The sequence below is a fragment of the Harpia harpyja genome, chromosome 8, assembly GCF_026419915.1.
Source record: "Harpia harpyja isolate bHarHar1 chromosome 8, bHarHar1 primary haplotype, whole genome shotgun sequence".
Lineage (NCBI taxonomy): Eukaryota > Metazoa > Chordata > Aves > Accipitriformes > Accipitridae > Harpia > Harpia harpyja.
Window position 1 is genome coordinate 17808063 of NC_068947.1, and position 17945 is coordinate 17826007.

At 45.1% G+C, this 17945-nt stretch overlaps 1 protein-coding gene across 11 annotated transcripts in view; it reads left to right on the forward strand.

Moving 5' to 3' along the window:
• The window catches only part of TIAM1 (TIAM Rac1 associated GEF 1), a 193102-nt gene that overhangs the window by 112548 nt on the left and 62609 nt on the right, over positions 1 to 17945 (forward strand). For all 11 annotated transcript variants that reach the window (XM_052794134.1, XM_052794126.1, XM_052794130.1 and 8 more), the window contains 2 exons: positions 12882 to 13329; positions 15711 to 15883. In XM_052794134.1, the coding sequence (XP_052650094.1) occupies positions 12882 to 13329; positions 15711 to 15883 (621 nt within the window). The remainder of the gene's footprint in view (positions 1 to 12881; positions 13330 to 15710; positions 15884 to 17945) is intronic.

Sequence of the window (17945 nt, forward strand, 5' to 3'; positions counted from 1 at the left end):
CCTGATTAGGTGGCTTTGAATGGGATGAGAGGACAGAAGCTACCAACCTCTCTCTGTACCAGGTCCCCAGTCTGACAGTATCTCAGCACTTTGCTCATCTTTGCTCGACACCCCTGGTGTGAAATAGAGCGTGATGGTTACCCTACCTGAGATGGTGGAAGCTGAGGTGTAGAGCTGATGGCCTTAACTGCTTTGCTGTTAATGTGCTCCTTGGCACTGTGTTGGTCTGTGCCAACTGGTAGTTAGGCACAGTTTGGGAAATTTTGTTTCTCTCTGCCCTTCCCAGTCTTTCAACACTTTCTCAATGGGCTTCACACTCTTCATTACCACCTTGAGCATTGCCCCAGAGCCTGCCATATGTGTCCTCATGCTGTAAAACATTTCATGCTATAAAAACAATTTAGTGGACTGAGGCAAAACTTTCATGTTTTTTCCAGCCTTTTGAACTGCCTCCCCCCATCCCAGTCGCACAAAGTAATAGTTATGTCTTAGGGCCACAGGGGTACCACACAAAGGTGACCCAGGGCCAAGTGTAATATGGTGTTGGACGCAGTTTTCCCTCTTGGCCTCCAGGCCATTGACCTGTCAATGCACCTGTGTTATTTAACAGGGTAGCTCCTTTGTTCAAAGTCACCTAACTGAGCCTCATAGCCAGGAGTGAGGTTTCTACCCAGATCACTGTTGCCCATCCTCACAAGAATTTGGGTTTGTATTTGCCATTGGGTTTTTTTCAGTTTTTGGAAAGTTGTAGCTGGGATATTTGCATGGTTTTTTAGTCTGACCTGCCCTAGTGCTAGAAGTACTGGAAGGTCCTGATGGTCACTTGTAGGTATCTTTTGACTAGTCTAGTTCCTAAAGAAGTCCCTGAAAGCAGAAGACACCAAGCGCAGGGTAAGTCTGAGACCACAGCAACGGGCTTGTGCCCTTGTGTTTGATTCCTGAATCCATCCGCTGTTACATGCATGTTCAACTCCATGCATGTACATCATCATATTTTCTGTATGGGCTAAATTTATTAGAAGTTGTCAGTAGCTGTAATTTTTGTGATGTGCTGACCACTGCTACTGGAAAAATGCATCCTTGAATGTGTCACGGAAAGGAGGTGCCAGAATCACAGCCGTACATGTTCTGTTATAATGCCTTATCCATGGGTTCTTTACAAGTACGTGGTTTACATTAAAGAAAAAAAAAAGAAAAAGAAAATCTCTCCCTTCCAAATTTAAACCTTAAATTGAACTGTGGGAGTCACTTTCCACTAATTGAGAAGGAGAGCTTTTTAATACTGGAGACACAATTATATTCAATGTGCACAAGTGATTAATATTCACAGGGTGGTTTGGGGCACCCACGCAGCAGTTCTGTTTTTCGTAACATTTTAACATTAAGGGTTCAGATCTGCTGAAGCGAGACTTCCCAGAGAACTGTGCTGGGATCATGTTTGGCTTTTGGTGCTGATGTGATGTAGGTGGAAAAAGCTTAATTGGCTGACATTTTCACCCATTTTTGCTTGAAGGGAGACAAGATCCAGATGGATACAGCTTGTTCTGACTGTGGGTTGTGAGATCCCCAGGATCCTACAACCTGCTTGTTGGGATCTAGATTTTGTGAAATGGCTAAACACCTGCCTGCAGGAGACTCCCTCCTCCTCTTCCTGGTGGATGTTCAGAGACAAATGTAACCCCATGCTCCCCTGCTGCTATGAGCCCTAATTGAAGTTTCAGGAGGGGAATTAGGGAATGGAAACCTTGAGACAGGGTTTTGTGCCACTTCCAAGCCCATTGTGCCACCTTTTTATTCCATGTTCTACCTCTGTGGATCATTTCTGACTGCTCTTTTCTTTAGACCATCAAACGGGGGATAGAGCCTCACATAGGGCAGGAATGTGTTTTGACATTTCAAACTCCACTACAAGGGCAGTCAGGTGAAGACGTCCAGCACGTACAGAAGAAGTTCTGGTCACGTGGCAAAATCCTCTTGCCAGGCCATGGTGCCAGCAGCGTGTCTGTTCATGGGTGTCTGCTGCAGATTGCCATGAGCAAGCTCTACCTGATGCTGGCTCTGGCCCTGCAGGTCCCGCTCCTCCCCCTCCGGTTTTCGTGATGGTCAAGGTCATGATGGCAGTGGCCATCAAAGCCAGAGACCTCCATGGGCTTCCAGTGCTGGTATTTGCTTTGTGGGGGAAGACATTAGGTGTAGTTCCTAGTAGGTGTGAAGCTATGGGTGGACTGTCTTTTCTAGGGGAGTGATGGTGTTTTACAAGCAGTATTTAGAGCACGGCATGACTCCTGTGTGCATTAAAATCCAAGGAGACACAGTGGCCAAAGCATTTCTGCATGGTCAATTACTCACATACGAGAAAGGTGGCTCATTCCTCTCTGAGCTTTACAGCCCGATTTGTGATTTCCTGCAGAAAACTGAATTCCAGTGTTAGCATTACAATGGTGCAGTCCAGGTTTTTTACATAACTTTTGAGAAGGAGCAGCAAGAAGATGTCCCTCAAGTCGGCAGGGAAAGCAAAGGTTTTTTACTGTGTCCAGTCCAGTGTTTGTTGTGAAACTGAGCAGGGGGAGAGTGAACAAACTTCCTGCCTGCCTGACTTGGAAACCATGCTGCCTTCAGCGCCAGCCCCAGAGTATGTCCTTGGCACGTTAAATCCCCAGAGTATGTCCTTGGCACGTTAAATCCCCTTTTGTCCGATTTTCAAGTTTATTACTATTTTTAGGCATCTGTAGGTAGCCTGAAGGAATTTGGGATCTCAAGCCTTAAAAAAAAAAAATCCTATATAAAAAAAATTTGCAGAATATGCAGGAGATGAAACCAAGGTTTTTGTGGGAATTAGAACAGGATGTACAGAGAAACCAGTCTAAAATTAGAATATCTTTCCAGTCAATATTATTTTTTTACCATCTCAGTGAATTTTATAACAGGTTATAGTGTTTCATTATGCTCTGTAGGATGGCTAAACTCCAGAGAGCCGATACTTGTTTTTAAGTTGTGTAAAACTTTTTCACGAATGGTTTTGTGGCATAGAGGATATACCCTCAAAATGTAAAAGGACCACACTGGGTCAGTCACATGAAGGCACCATCCAGCCCAGTACCTTGTTCCCCAAATACCAAGCGCTCAGGAAAGGAAAGAAAGAATCTGGGATAGTATGGGGTGAACCTTCCTTTAGGGCATTCTTCCCGATGCCAGAAGATTAGTGATTTGAGTGTTCCTGAGTGAGGAATGCATCCAAGACTGTCGGGTTGACCTGCCCCTGTGAATTCTCTTTTCTGAAATAATTTTATGCTTCTGGCTTCAACTGCATCCTGTTCAGTCTCTGCATAACACTTGTGACCTTACAGCGTGCTCTTATAGCCCTCCTCGGTCATCGATTTTCCAGGCAGAGTATCTTCAGCAGCTGAAGCTCTGCTCCTATTAAAGTAATTCTGTACATCTCAGTCTGTAGTCTGGAAAACATAGCTATTTTCAACCTAAGTATGATTCTTAATCAGATTGACCCAGACCTTTAATCTTAGTTGTTTGAATCCAGATGGAATCGAGGAAAGAAGTAAAGACAAAGTCTAAATTATAATTAATCACACATAGTTTAGTGAGTGCCTAAAAGTAAGATGTTACTGGTTTTCAGTGGTAGTGTGCATCTCACTGATTCGAGCCCCTGTTCATGCAGTTCCATAGTGCCTTTCAGATGGAGGTTGTTCCCAAGGTCTCGGATATAGCCTGAGCTGTGCTTCGAATCTCCAAAAGCTGGAGGTCAGATGGTTTGGCTTGGGTGACTCAAGGGACTAAATCCCACCAAAGAGCACTGGTCAGCCGGTCACTTTGCTGAGCCTCCAGGCAAACAACCTTATTAAAACCAAACATCTCTGTTTTCAGCTACTAGCCACAGGGCTCCAAGTTAAAGGAAGGGGTGGAAATGGGCTTGGGGAGGAAGGGGTAACCACTCATTTTGGTGGCAGCCCAAGCTTGCACCAGTGTAAACTGTTTGTGAATCCGCATCTTGGGTTGTGCTGGCTGCCAGTGTGGCTGCTCTCAGTGGGTCTGAATGACCATACCCATTTAATGGCTATATCAAATGAGCTGTTTATAGCCTGGCTAACTAGAAGCGGATTCAGCATGAGCCTGGAGGAAAGCTTGAATGGAGGGCTTCAGGCCCAAACTCAGAGGTCTTCCCTGCTCTGTCACCAGGCTGCCCTTCCCAGATGGATGAGATTAGATCAGGTATTGCCTATTCAGGATATTTTAAAGCAAATAGCAGTCACTTCCTTCAGAGCGCACAGCTCTGCCCCAATATTGTCAGGGAAAGGAGTATGTGAAAATGAGTGTTTTGGTCTTCCCTGGCAAATATTTTGATACTCTTTTGAAGATCTTAATTTGTTTTTCTTCCTTCGCTTTTGGTCTAAAGCCAATGGAAAGCAAATCAGCAGTCCTGATATCTGATCTAGCTCCATTCAGGCATATTTTCTTTAAACAGTAGGACTTTGTCATTTATACATCTGAAGTGCTTGTACCATTGGCAATAATTGTATTCTCTGTAAAGCTATATACACAGCATGTTTTTAGTTTCAAGTACTTTCCACTTAAAAATCACAGACAGGTTGCCCCAGCTGCTTGTTTTCTGGGCTGTGCTTACTTAGATGGATGCAATTTGCAGTAGTGATCCTTTCCAGTGAAGTGCTCTATTGAAATGTTTCTTTTCAGAGAGCTTCAGGATGTGATCCTGTGACTAGTCATCATCCCAGATGGCAGACATTTCCCTGCTCCCTTAAGTTAGGTGATTGTTCAGGTGAACACCTCCTAGATGATATGTTTTGATTTCAAGCTGCTGTTTTAGCAGCTTTCCCCCTTCCTCACTTCTACCTGCTCTGTTACATTTCTCAGGAAGAATTGCCTCTTCTTGGCACCAGGTGAACAAAAAGTAACCTAACCCTGTATTTTACTTAGAGAATTTTGGTTAGGCATGTTGCCATTTCTTTAACTCAAGCACAGTTACGCTGCTAATGTTAGTTTATGGTTAGCTCAATCCCTCTAGAAACTTTCTTTAGCTGGGTGGTCCATTGGGATGAAAGCAACGTAAGTTTTGGGCACTCCTCAGCATATCATTTGGGAACAGAGGGATTAAACACTGCAGAGTTTAACAACTGAGACTTCCTCCCACTGCTGAGGATGGAAAGTGGGCGTCCACCCCAGATCTGCGCAGGTGTCGGAAGCCATGTGCAGGGACCACACTGCAAGAGGCTTTACTGGATTATGGATTGATTCTCATTCATGGTATTATATACTTTAGCACCCCTTAAAAGTCAGCGCTAAAGCCAGGGAAGAGCTGGTGTGCTCAGATCCCGTAGTAGTGCTTCATGCTGTTTCCTTTGTGTGTTCTCTCAGAGGCTTGGATTTCTCTCATGTTATTAAAAAGCAAAATCAAAACATCCTTCCCCTTCCCTTTACCCAATACTTTAGCTCTGAGGGATGCAAAAACTAACTTTCTGAACATGAACAGATCACAAACTGATGCCACAACTGTCCTGAGTCAGTGAAGAGCTCCGCACAGTACCTTGGAGAGAAGGGTAAAGCTGTCCCTGCAGCTTTATGGGGGACAGTTTCATTTTCAACATTTTCTATCTCACAGCTGGTAAGTCCTCCAGGGTTGTACTTTCCTGACTGCTGCAGGAGTCCCTGTTGGTCCATAATTTGCCTTTAAGGCATCTAAGTCAGGTAAGAAAAGCAGGCTCCTTGGGGAAGCGTGGTGGTCTACAGGGAAGATCTTTTTGGAAGGGCCCACGTATTAGCTGGAAAATGTCTGGGGAATCAGTGAACCAAAAATGTTCCCAACCCCTGTGTTAGAGGCACCAAGCTAATGTGATAGCTTAACATGGAGCAAAGGAGCCAAGTGTAATACTGAGGTAACAGCCATATATATCAGGCAGAGTTGCCTGCAAAGGAAATGGGGTTGATGGATGCTTGATACATTGGTGTTTGCTAACTGCCTGACCCACAGGAGCAAAGTGGATGCACATCTCCTTCCCATATTCGAGTATCTTCTGGGTGCCTGGCACCCAGTACTTTGTCTGGTTTTCCAAGGTGCCAAATTACACTGTACAGCATTCACCAAGACAAGTTCACAAAGGAATCCTGGAACCAAAATCCATTGAAATCCATGCCTTAAGACTTTCCCAGGGATTATTGCCCAGAAACCTGTGACTGTGATTCATCCTTTCATAATGAGAGTGAAGCTTACCGCTAGGAGAAATATCTAGAGGTCTGGGCTAGTACCTTTTTTGTCGGGAGTAAATTTGATTTTAGAGAACCTTGGCCAAAACCTGCTTGCTTATTAAACCACTCTGAGCAGCTTTAATAACACATATAAGGGTTTGTTGTTTTTTTTTTAATTTTGATTCTTTAAGACATCTGAAGAACTGTTGCACCAGTACGGTGAGTGCACAGAAGTAGGAACCAATGCTGCTTGTACATACCAGTATCTGATCTCTTTGAATTCCCAAAGGTAACAAACCCAGCATCTCAGTCTGGTATCCACATACAAATTGCAGTTGGCTTGTAACTGTACCTCACTCAACTTGGGAACCCTCGTAGGAGGTGTAAACAAGACCCAACCAATCCAACAGAAAACTGCAGTTGGCCCGTGTTGATTTGTGGCTCTCAGTTTAGTTCTCCAAAGCCTGCTGTCAATCTGGTGCATCCTTGCTCCTTCGTGTATAATACTGTCCTGTTGTACACAGGCCTGTAGGTATCTTTAAAACCTTCTTTCATATCAACTCCCAGCATCTGGTTGAGGGGCTTTGTTCCTTGCTGCGGTAGCAGATCTCCTTCATGTCGTTATTATAATCCTGCTGACTTTACAGTGAGTTATGTGGACACGATTCAGTATGATTGTTAACAGTCTTCAGGACTGTATTCCTCCCAGACAGAATGAGCTATGGAGTTCCTTTTGTGTTTCTTCACTGCAGCTTTAAAACCATTTCTCCTACTCACTGAAAAGTTGCAATTTATGATTTATCTTTGCTTCTTGGAATGTTTTGACTCTTTTTCAGACAGATAAGTCTTCTAATGCATTCATTACCAGGTGTTCACGTTACTCTGGAGAAAGGTTTTTATTTTGATTTGGAGCAAGTCATACCTTAACAGACCACCTTGACCATCAAATGATGGCAAAAGTCAGTACTGAAGAGAGGAAAAACTTATCAGGCCAATCTGTTTCAACGTAGGAGCTTCAAAGAGACACGAGGCACATAAAAGCATGCAAACCATCAGGCTGCTTACCCATGTATTTTAAATGTATTCTGTGGTGCTTGCCTAACTAGCAACCAGACAGGTTATGTGCAATTTCAGGCTGTTGCTGAATGTGAACACCTTATTGCTCTGTTGCTAAACAGGACGGGGAACAGAGGATATGCATTCTCTTGGAGGGAGCCCCTTCCAAGAAAAAAACCCACTCGGTTGCCTTTTACTAACAAGTACTTTTAATCTAATGGTTAATTTAGAAAGAACTATTAACCACATAAGGAACTGTTTATATTAGGGAAGTAAGAGTTTTCCTACTAAATCAGTCCCATGTGTCTAAAGTGCCCATGAATCACTGCTGTCAGTCAAGCAGGAACACGCCATTTCAATAGTGTCTGTAACAGGGCTGTTGGTGGGAAGTTTGTTAAGTGCATCGTTACTGCAAGTGCTCTGAATGTGTTCAGTCATGAGCTGGAGAGTTGGGCAAGGCTTATCCCATCCAGTGGTCTTTTGCTAGCAGAGGCCAGTACCAAATATGTTCAACAAGGGGACAAAGACACTTGGAACCTGCCCCAAAACTTCTTGCCTTATTTTTGCTAGCTAAAGGTAGACCTTTTTTCTGAAGCAAAAGGGTTTTTTCTGTATATCTCCTAAATCTAGCAAGAATTTTTTAACAAATGTGGCTGTAGGGGACATGTGAGTATGCAAAAGCTACAGCACCAAGTACATTAGCTTGATGTAGCTTGCATTACAGCTTTATTCCCCACTGGCTTGCTTCACATGAAAGCCAGTGTTCATGTGAGGAAAAAACATGTATTTAAGTGGGTTGCTAATACTTTCACTAATATTTTACCCAATTGGTTCATCAGTTAAATTGTTCTCTGCATTTGATGGGGCTGTGATAATTCCACTTCATTACACTTGAATGCTATTAGGGCTGTTATAGCCGTCCTGGCACGTGGCCTGCTTGCTGGGCCTCGCTGCGTTCTTGTCAGTAACAATGGCACTATTCAGTCCGTCTCTGGTTTCTCATTCTGTGGCATATCTCTCTGGCATCGGACATTCCACCTTTCCCTCCTCTTTCCCTCCATTACTGTCTGCTGAACCTCCTTTCATAAACCCCGGGCATTTACAACCGATATGGTAGCACTGCCAGGGTAAGAAATGGTGCCGCTCCTCCGCCATCTTCAGCAGCAGCAGGGATCCCAGATCCTGGTGGAAGCTGTGCTACTACTTACCACCTCCCCATCAAGGCACACAGTGCAGCACAGTCTCTGGAGCCTGTTTAGTTCCCTTCTTCAGCCAGTGGTCTTTAGGCAACTTTCTCCCTACTTTTCCACAAAGCAATCTTAAATCGAAGGGACAAAGCCCCCTCTTTATTCAGTTTGTTGTCTCTATGGTCTAAGACCTGTTGTGTTTGCAAAATGCCAAGAACTGCTATTCCCACAACTTCCCCCATCTCTCTGTCTTGGAGGAAATATGCTTTCTTTTCTTTGCTACATGCTTTCTACTTGGTGTGACCAATTTAATGATTTCCACCTCCCTCTTGCTTTGCCCTCTTGTCCTCTCAGGCCAAAAGCTAGGTAAACACCAGTGGGAAAGCTAAGCAGGACAGCACAGATTTTGGTTCCAGTCTTGCATTTGGTTCCTGGGATCATCTTTCCGGGCAAAAATATTCCTCTGTGTGGAGGCAGCTGTTTGCCAGCCTGAAAATACAAACCACAAGATCTCTGGTGAGGTGCAAAATATCAGGTGCAGTGTCCTGAATCTTACACAGAGCTGAATGAAACTTTTGGGGGTTTTAACCAGTGAAATAAACCAGAACCCCTTGATGATAGCAATTACAAGTCCGGAGTAATGTGCTGGTGATTTGTTATAATGTCTGTATAATGTCCAAAACTGTGGGCTTCGGAAACGTGCATTCTGCAGTCTTCAGCTGTCTCCCAGCTCCCCTGATGTGCCTGGGACATGCCATCAGCATCCTGGTGGAGAGCTGCAGGGATGCTGGGCAGGAGTCAGAGGGGTAAAGGCTGAGCTGTGTCTGCAGTTCACTCTTGGCCTCAAGAGTCTTTGGTTGGGAACTCCTTCTGCCGAGGAGTGAAATGCCTGTTCCGTTAGCAAGCCTCTGTAGTGTATCCCGTCATGGACCTGGGATGGTAATAAGTCTTCCTTGGGAGAGAGACGTTGCTGTTGCCCGCGGGGCTCTTTGAGAACCTGAGCAGGAAACGTGAGTAATTTTTAAATAGCTCTCATCAGGGTTACACAATGTTTGCTTTGCTTCTGGGCAGTAGCCTGTGGTGGCCATGTCAGTAGGTACTTTGAAGCTGGACACCAAAGCTAGGGGCCCATGTATCCACATTGATCTCATCAGCGAACAGCAATGCTGCTCACAGTGTGACCTGGGATGTTTAACTTTCAGCATCCTCATTTGAAAATTTGCAGGAGTATTTCTGTGCCCCCAGTGATGTGTTCATCAAACCCTGCTATGGTTTGTTGCTTGGCTTGGGAGTGTTACCGCTTCAGCCTCGGCACATTTCTACAGAAGCACTATACTAAACCTCTGTACTTTCTGCTGAACTCTTAATTGAATGCCCTTTAGTGTGTGGATTACAGCACTGTGAGACAGCCAGAGCAGATGCTGGCTGCTTCTTGAGAGCTTTTGATACCCTCCGATGAGAACGAGCTGACATTGCAGCAGGAGCTCAGAAGTCAGAGACCTGTGCAATGAATGCTCTTAACCCTACTAACCCCGAGATTGATCTTCTCATACAACAGACTTCCGAAAGTGCTAAGCTCACTCAATGCCACATTTCATAATCCATGAGCGTGAACTATATTAGCAGGCTGTAGGTTTTGAACAGTTCTGACCTTTGTATGCTCAGACCCTCCTCCTACCAAAGGGCTTGCATCAGTTGGCAAGAAGTCTTTGATACGGGATATTTAAGAGAGGAAGAGGGAGTGTAGGGAGCAGAGGGAGATTAGGGACAGGGCTGCAGCATTATGCTGAAAAGATCTTTTGACCCATCCAGCCTATCACTTGCATTGTGGTAAAGATTATAAAGAAATTTGCAAAATGTGTTACAATTTAAGCTCATGAGCATATATAACATTCACTCCGAGTTTTCCATCCTTTAATTTTTTTATAAATAATAAGCTGTTATGCCCATGTTATCAGTCAGTGAGTATAATCCCCATTTACGGACAGGGAAACTGAGGCCATTAATGCTGTGTCTCACCGAGGTTACACGAGAAGAAGGCTGTGTCACACTGGGCACGAGGAACCTTGAGAGCCTGCACTGCAGCGTTGTGCTTGAACATCTCTAGGTGCACTTCTGTTTTTGGAAAAATACTCCATCTGCTAAAAAGCACCAAGAAAGTTTTGTGCATACACTGGCTGGCAAAATTACAAATCCTGTCTCCCTCAAGTTGGTGGTCTGTTTTAGTAGCTCTTTATTTTTTTAAACTGACTAATTCTAGTTAAAGCATGAGATATGCTTCCTAAAAGTTACATCAGCTAAAATTTTGGAGTTGACTCTACACTTTTTGTATTGCATGGCTAAAATAATTATGAGACAGATTGTATATTTATTAAATCATTAACCTAAAATAAAGATCTCAAAATCTCAAATAATTTCTGTTGCCACTATTACATAATGTTCATTGCAGATTGCAGATTTGTTTATGCTCTACGAGTGACACACTTCTTCCCTTTAAAAAAATTATGGAGGAAGAAGGCCCTAGAAGACAAATGCAAACCCCAGTCATCCTATGGGAATAACTATCCCAGTGAACATGGGGGATCCAGTTCATTTCTTTGGTGCTCTGGTTTTATGCCAATGTAGCTTATGTTGGCAGAGAGGCAGTGCCTCGGGAGTGTTAGCGTCAAGCGGCCATGCCAGTCCTGGCTCCCTGATGCATGGGGTCTCAGATGGAGCACTGTCATCAGAAGTTGCACCATCCAGCTTTTCATGATGGAGTGCAAAAACTTGCTTGCGGCAGTGTTTTGTAAACACTGGTTTCTGAGCAGCACCAGTTCTCCTCTCCAGATATCCCTCCTTGTGCTGCAAGAGATGGGAAGATAATTGGCTTCCAAAAAACAAGTGAATTGGAAGAGCAGAAAAAAACACATGGTTGTGAAAACTGCTCTGTACGGGTAGATGACTGCACTTACAGGAAGCCCTGCTCAGCTCATTCACATGTGGTGGGAGTAGAGGAATATTGTCCTGTCCAGAACAGCTTGTCTATCACTATGTGTTGCATTAAACAACCAAACTGACTAGGATAACTGTGCTTTTTGCGTGGGGAAGGAAGTGCTTGTTCTTCCAACTGGACTCCCAAGTCTCCCTCGAGAGGTAGCTTTTATAAAGAACGAGCCCATCCGTTACAAATTAATGCCTTAAAAGTTAGTCAAATTCAGCAACACCCGTCCCCTCCCCCTAAGGTTTCCTCATCCAGCTCTTGCTCCACCGGAGGAAGGTTTCAAACAGAGCTCGGTGGAGGGTTTCTCGGTTTCTACAGAGCTGCTCTTGGATGCGTAGAAAACTCGTGCTTTAACCAACACCTAGAAGCTTGTTTTCTCCCAAAATAAACACTGCATTCTGCCACCTTTTTTCAGAGTCTCCTCATTTTTTTTAAAACTTGTAAATCAAGCACCAGCTGCTCTTACAGGAGAGGTAGAGGCTGAAATTCCTGTTGTTTTGTCCATATTTCTCACCTCTTTGCATCATCTTCCCTGGCTCCCTCTTCTCTTGAGTATCTAACATAAGATACTTCTCTCCGCTTACAGGTCTTAGCCTTTATTTGTCCTCCTTCAAAAACTGCCACAGATGCCTTTGAGTGCTGAGATTGTAGTGGTTAGCCCCCTTTGGGCACTAACCTTGTTGCAGGGGGCAAGCTGAGCCACTAAGACTTCGAAACCTGAATTCGGTCATGTTCTTTCCCGTCTTGCTCAAGCTGGCCATATTCTTGTCTCTTCTGACCCTTCAACTGCAAGTTGTTGGGGACCAGGAAGGGTCTTCTGTTGTTGCGGTATTTTGGCAGGGTCTATCAGCATGGGATTCTGGCCCATCATTAGGGTTTGTGATGTAGAAGTGACACAAAACAGAAATAATCTCAAATACGTTAGCTTCTCAGGAGAAAAAAAAGTACCTTTTTAGTTATATAATTTGCAAATGACAATCTTGGGATGTCTAAAATGTATCTTCAGCTGTAGGTGTGAATGTACAATATCAATGTTTTCTTTTTAAAATGCGTAGGTTGATTGCTGCTTTTCTTGACACTGCCAGTTTTTGCTACCATATGTTCTCCTTTTGCAAAACCTTTAGCACTGTTAACTTAGCTTAATGTAAACAGATGATGCTGCATCTTATATTCCAAAATGCTAAGGCTGTAGAGGCACCACCTGAAATCGTGTGTGTGTGTGACCGATCTTTCCTAAACTATGCTGGAAGTTCTGCCTACCATACCTTTTCTTCCAGTTGTTCATCTTCAGAAGAAAAAGAGATGAGGGATTTCCAGTGCCAGACGAAATGGGGGTGTGAAGAGATGTGGTGCCATTTGGGCATTTTGGGTTCTGTCAGTGTCTCCAGAAGGCCAGCCTTGGCCAGGCTCTTCATCTCACGCTGTGTCTCTCTTGCAACTAGGACGTCAACGCAGGTGAGGGGAGCGAGTTCACCGACAGTGGGATTGAGGGAGCAGCCACCGACACAGACCTCCTTTCTAGGCGCTCCAATGCTACCAACTCAAGTTACTCCCCGACGGCCAGTCGGGCTTTCATCGGCAGCGACAGCGGCAGCAGCTCGACGGGCGATGGGCTTCGCCAGGGGGTCTACGAGAACTTCCGCCGGGAGCTGGAGATGAGCACCACCAACAGCGAGAACCTGGAGGAGGCTGGGTCTGCCCTCAGCGACGAGCAGAGCAGCGGCACCCTCAGCTCCCCGGGGCAGTCCGACATCCTCCTGACGGCTGCCCAGGGCACGGTACGGAAAGCCGGCGCTCTGGCAGTGAAAAACTTCCTGGTGCACAAAAAGAACAAGAAAGTGGAGTCGGCCGCACGCAGGAAATGGAAGCACTACTGGGTTTCCTTGAAAGGTACAGAGCAAGCGTACAAGGGTTTATCCAGATGGGTGTCTGCAGTGTCCTGTGGGTTGTACATTGCTGCAGATGAAGAAACCAGTAGCCTAGACTTAACAAAAGCTGCTGTGAACTTCAGTATAATTAACATCAAGTATGAGGAAGTGGTCCAGATGTTTTTCGGGGGGGGTGTTATTCGATGGTTGTTGATGTGCTCACATTATGGCATGTGTGTAGTCCAAGACACGTGACAGTGCTGCACTGAAGTGGGGTTCATACCCTACTTCGAGTCCTGCTGGCACCACCTAGGGTGGCTTCTCTGAGCACTGGGTGTTTCCTTTAAGAAGCATGTCTATGGCTTGCTGACAAACTAAATACCTGCGTGCAGCTGCAGGCACATCACAGTGGGAGTTTGCTAGTGATGACACTGGCCTGCATCAAAACAGGGGCTCTGTCTTTCCGTGCATTTGTCTTGTAACTCTTGTGCTTAGTGCCATTGGCCCGTCCTTCTCTGAGATGTGCTTCATGAGTATAAAACACCCAGCGAGTTGCAACACTTTCACGGTATGGACAGGAAGCCATGGTTTGGTCATCGAGGCTGGCTTGTGACTTGGGAGATGTTGGCTCTGGCTGCATCACCCACCTTGCGGTGGGCAGCCCTCGGCACCTGGCTGCTCTGCCAGCCTCCTCGGCTGCCTGGGCCACATACCCTTTTCTCTTTGAATTTTTGCAGTTCCTCCTAGGAGCAAGCTCCAGCCCCGTTTGGGGTCTGAGTGCTTATAAATGCACATAAATGTCAACGGAGCAGCGAAACTCGGGAGCGGGCCTCCTAAAGCAACCTCTAATCTTCACACGGTTGCATCAGCAGTAAAACGGGAAGCAATGCTTGCAGGGTTTTGGGACTGGCATCGCTCTCCTCCACCACGACGGGCCTTGTCTGTGAGCCAGGGGAGGCAGAGCCATGTCTCCTGCTGTAGATGGGATTACCAAAAAGCTCTGTATGGTTAAAGCCCTGTCCTCCCCAGAGTGCTTTTTTTAGAGCACCTTTTCTTTTTTTTTTTTAAATTGGCAGGACTATTTTAAAACCAACAGCAAAGTTAGGTGCCAGCTCTTCCTTGGGGTGGTTAGAGAGATTGGGGAAATGAAAGAGAAGAGAGGGAGGGGTCAGGGGCAGTGGGGAGCCCTAATCTCCTGGGGGGGGGGTCCTGCGGCAGGAAGGTCTTGCTGTGAGGCAAACAAAGGGCCATCTGGGAGGAAAAAGGGGAAGGATGAGCAGGGAGGCAATGTTATTTTGAAGTGCTTTGACTCAAGTGGAGTGTTTGCTCCTTAGATTGCTGTGCTTTAATAATGTTAGTGTTTAAACGAGGCTTTGAAGTTAACAGCTGCTATTGTTTGGCTGCAAATAGTTTTCTGAGGGGCTGGGTAACAGGGCATCCCTTTGCACCGAGAGGGCTGTTTCCAGTGGCAGAGAAACAATGTGCCAGTTTTAGTTTAAAACAACTGTAGATAATGTGGGAAGGTGGGAGGGAGAGAAGGAGACCCTTTTTTGGCACTCTCCCAAATTGCAGGCTTGCTATACCTCCCCCACCCCAGAGAACTGTAAAGATTATTTTGTAAAACCAAGCAGGTTGTTTGCTGTCCCCAGCGAAAATGCGTTTTTGGTTTTGGTCATATCGCCGTGAGTCAGAGCTGAAATGTTACAGTGGAATAAAGATTTGGTTTATGCTTTTTGTTTGTTTGTTGGGTTTTTTTGGTACATCAGTCTTTCAGTAAGCACAGCTCATTCCAGCCCATTTTTCTTCCAGTTACTCATCTGCATCCAGTAATTAAATTGCTTGATCTTTGCCTTGCAGGGACTGTAGCAGCTGCAGGAGGCTGAGGCAGGGCCATGAAGGTTTGCCTGGGGGCCCGTCTGCTCCGAGGCCGGCTCCCAGCTGTCCGGCACTGTCAGGGGAGATGCTATCTCACGTCTGCATCTTCCTTTTTGTCCCCTTGGTGGGACCGGGTGGCCGTGGGACCCCCACTTTGGGACTTATGATGATGTTTCTCATCTGGGGCTGTATTTTACTGCCCATGCAGTTCTAGGCTCGTGTCTGTGGCTCTATTTTAGCAATCCTAGGGTGAACAAAATGGCCTGCTGGGGCACAGCTCGATGTACCATACAGCTCATGGTGTGCCCCCATGGCGTGGAAACCACCACCTGGTCAGGCTAAAAACCGGGCCATTGCTGGTGCTCTCCACTGTGGGGCTAAAAACCCGAACAGGCCCTGGCAAATCCTTCTTCATCCCTGTGACAGTTTTACAGATGATTTATAGTCCCAAGTATTAGTGCTGGATAGATGCAGGACGGCCGTTACGTTTAAATGTGTTGCTTGCTAATACATGATTGTCTCTTTTAGGATGCACGTTGTTTTTTTATGAGACTGATGGCAGATCTGGCATTGACCACAACAGCATCCCAAAGCACGCTGTCTGGGTAGAAAACAGCATAGTGCAAGCGGTGCCTGAACACCCCAAGAAGGACTTTGTCTTCTGTCTCAGCAACTCCCTTGGGGATGCTTTCCTCTTTCAGGTTGGTCTGGTTCGAGGGTTTTACAAATTTGTTTTATTTTTCTGTCTCCAACCAAGGAGGAAATCTTAGCTCTGGTTGAAATCAGTGGAAAAATCCTGCTGCCTCCAATAGGTTTGGGATTTTCCTCTGGCAGCGCTAGAGGAAGGACACGATATATTTGGTAAACGCCACTCAAGAGACACACTACCACATGTAAATCACTGTCAGATCTGCTGGTTTTATTGACTGACCGGACCCTCTTTGTGTAGATGGTTGGAACAAAGTAAGACTTAAGAAATATTCTTACATCCCTGTAAAAACTGTGAATTTTGCATGGTTTGACAGCATGCTTATAACACACAGACCAGGCCAGTTACCATACAGGACATACAGCAGTGCATTAAATGTGCTGTGACACTATCTGCGTCTCGTAAGAGACGTATCAAAGATGGGACCTTGCGGAGAGGCTCAAGGAGTTCACAAGACCAAGAGGAGTTTGAAATGCAAGGGGATACTTGGACCTCCAGGTGCTTTCCCAATGGCACTGCAGAATCCAGTTGCCCCTTGTTCATACAGACCTTAGTCAACATCTTGCTGTTGCCCAAGAGGAGACTGAAAGTGCATGTTTAGTTTTTTCAATCAGAAAATAGAAATGTCTGAATTTCACAGAGTATGTCTGAAAAAAATCCAGTACTTATATCAAAGACCATACATTAGTTGATGTGTTTCACTGAAAAAGTTTTCTGTATTTTGGGACCTGCTGCTTCCCTAAGTGATTTTTAGGTTGGCATTCCACTTATGGTCTCAGTGTGTGCTTGAAAGGTTGTGGAGAACCACCTCCTCTTGATCTACTGATATGAGCTGCAAAAATCTTTTCCATGCAGTTTTCTAAGGAAAAACCTTCATTCTTATAAAATTAATGCCAGCGGATGCTAAATGGTCAAAAGGTCACATTCAGTACATTTCTTTTGTGGCATCACAGTGCCTTATTCATTAAAAGCCCTGTGTCATTATGCCATGGGTTGATTTTCATGTAACTTTGTGGGAAAAAGCAAAAATGAGCCTTTTCAAATGAAAAACAATCATTTATATTGCCTTGCAGAAATTTTTCCTTGATGTGTCCCTTCTGCCATAGAACCCCATGCATCACTAGCGAAGCAGAAGAGAAAGAAGGGATGGGTTTGGGGAGAAGGGAAGGAGACCAGCTGCAGTGGTGGAAGTAATGTGTGAGTGACTGTGCTGTAGGGCTTGCTCTGCTGCGCTCAGAATGGCCAACGCACGTGTATGGCTGTTGAGCAGTGTTACCTAACTGCTCATGTCATACATGTCCGTCCACACATAACACAGTGCTGTAGTAGCTGTTTTGATGAGAAGAAACCACAGACCTGCACAAGGCTATTTCTGTCCTATGTAGACTGTGTACTTAGGGACAAATAGGGTTGCTTTGTAATGCGTACAGATATTGGACATCTTGTAACAAGCCTTCCCACTGCATTGCACCTAGAGACATCACGTACCTCCTACATGATGGTTCCTTGCTCAGTCAGTTCTTATTGTGCCTACACAAATCCATTACTTGCATATGTCACATGCATTTTCCAGGAGCTCAGAGCAACATGTGACACCACATACTTATGTATCAGATGTTTGCAGCTTGTTTATGTGGTCCTTTCCGTTGAGGAGCAGAGTGATTCCCCTTGCCTACTCATCTACCAGAAGAGTCTTCAGCTCCTAAAATCCATTCCAGATTGCTTTTTCCCCTCCTTCTCCCCAGGAGACTAAAAAGAAAACTGAATCTAATGGTATACAGATAACATTTTAGAATTAAATAAGATAAAAATATGACCTCTGTTAAGATTTTGCTAGGAATTAACAAAACATACCATCTCATAAGTCCAGTGCTACTCTCTTATCTACTGGGGACTAGGTTTCACCACCTGACTGTAGGCAAAGTGTCTCCCATTCTGCAAATAATTTCTGTATTTTCAGCAGAAATTCCTCAGCAAGGGGGGCTCGACATGTCTTCGGCAGTTGTGATAAGACACTGTAAGCCCCTGTCTATGAATGAGAGCTTGTTAATATT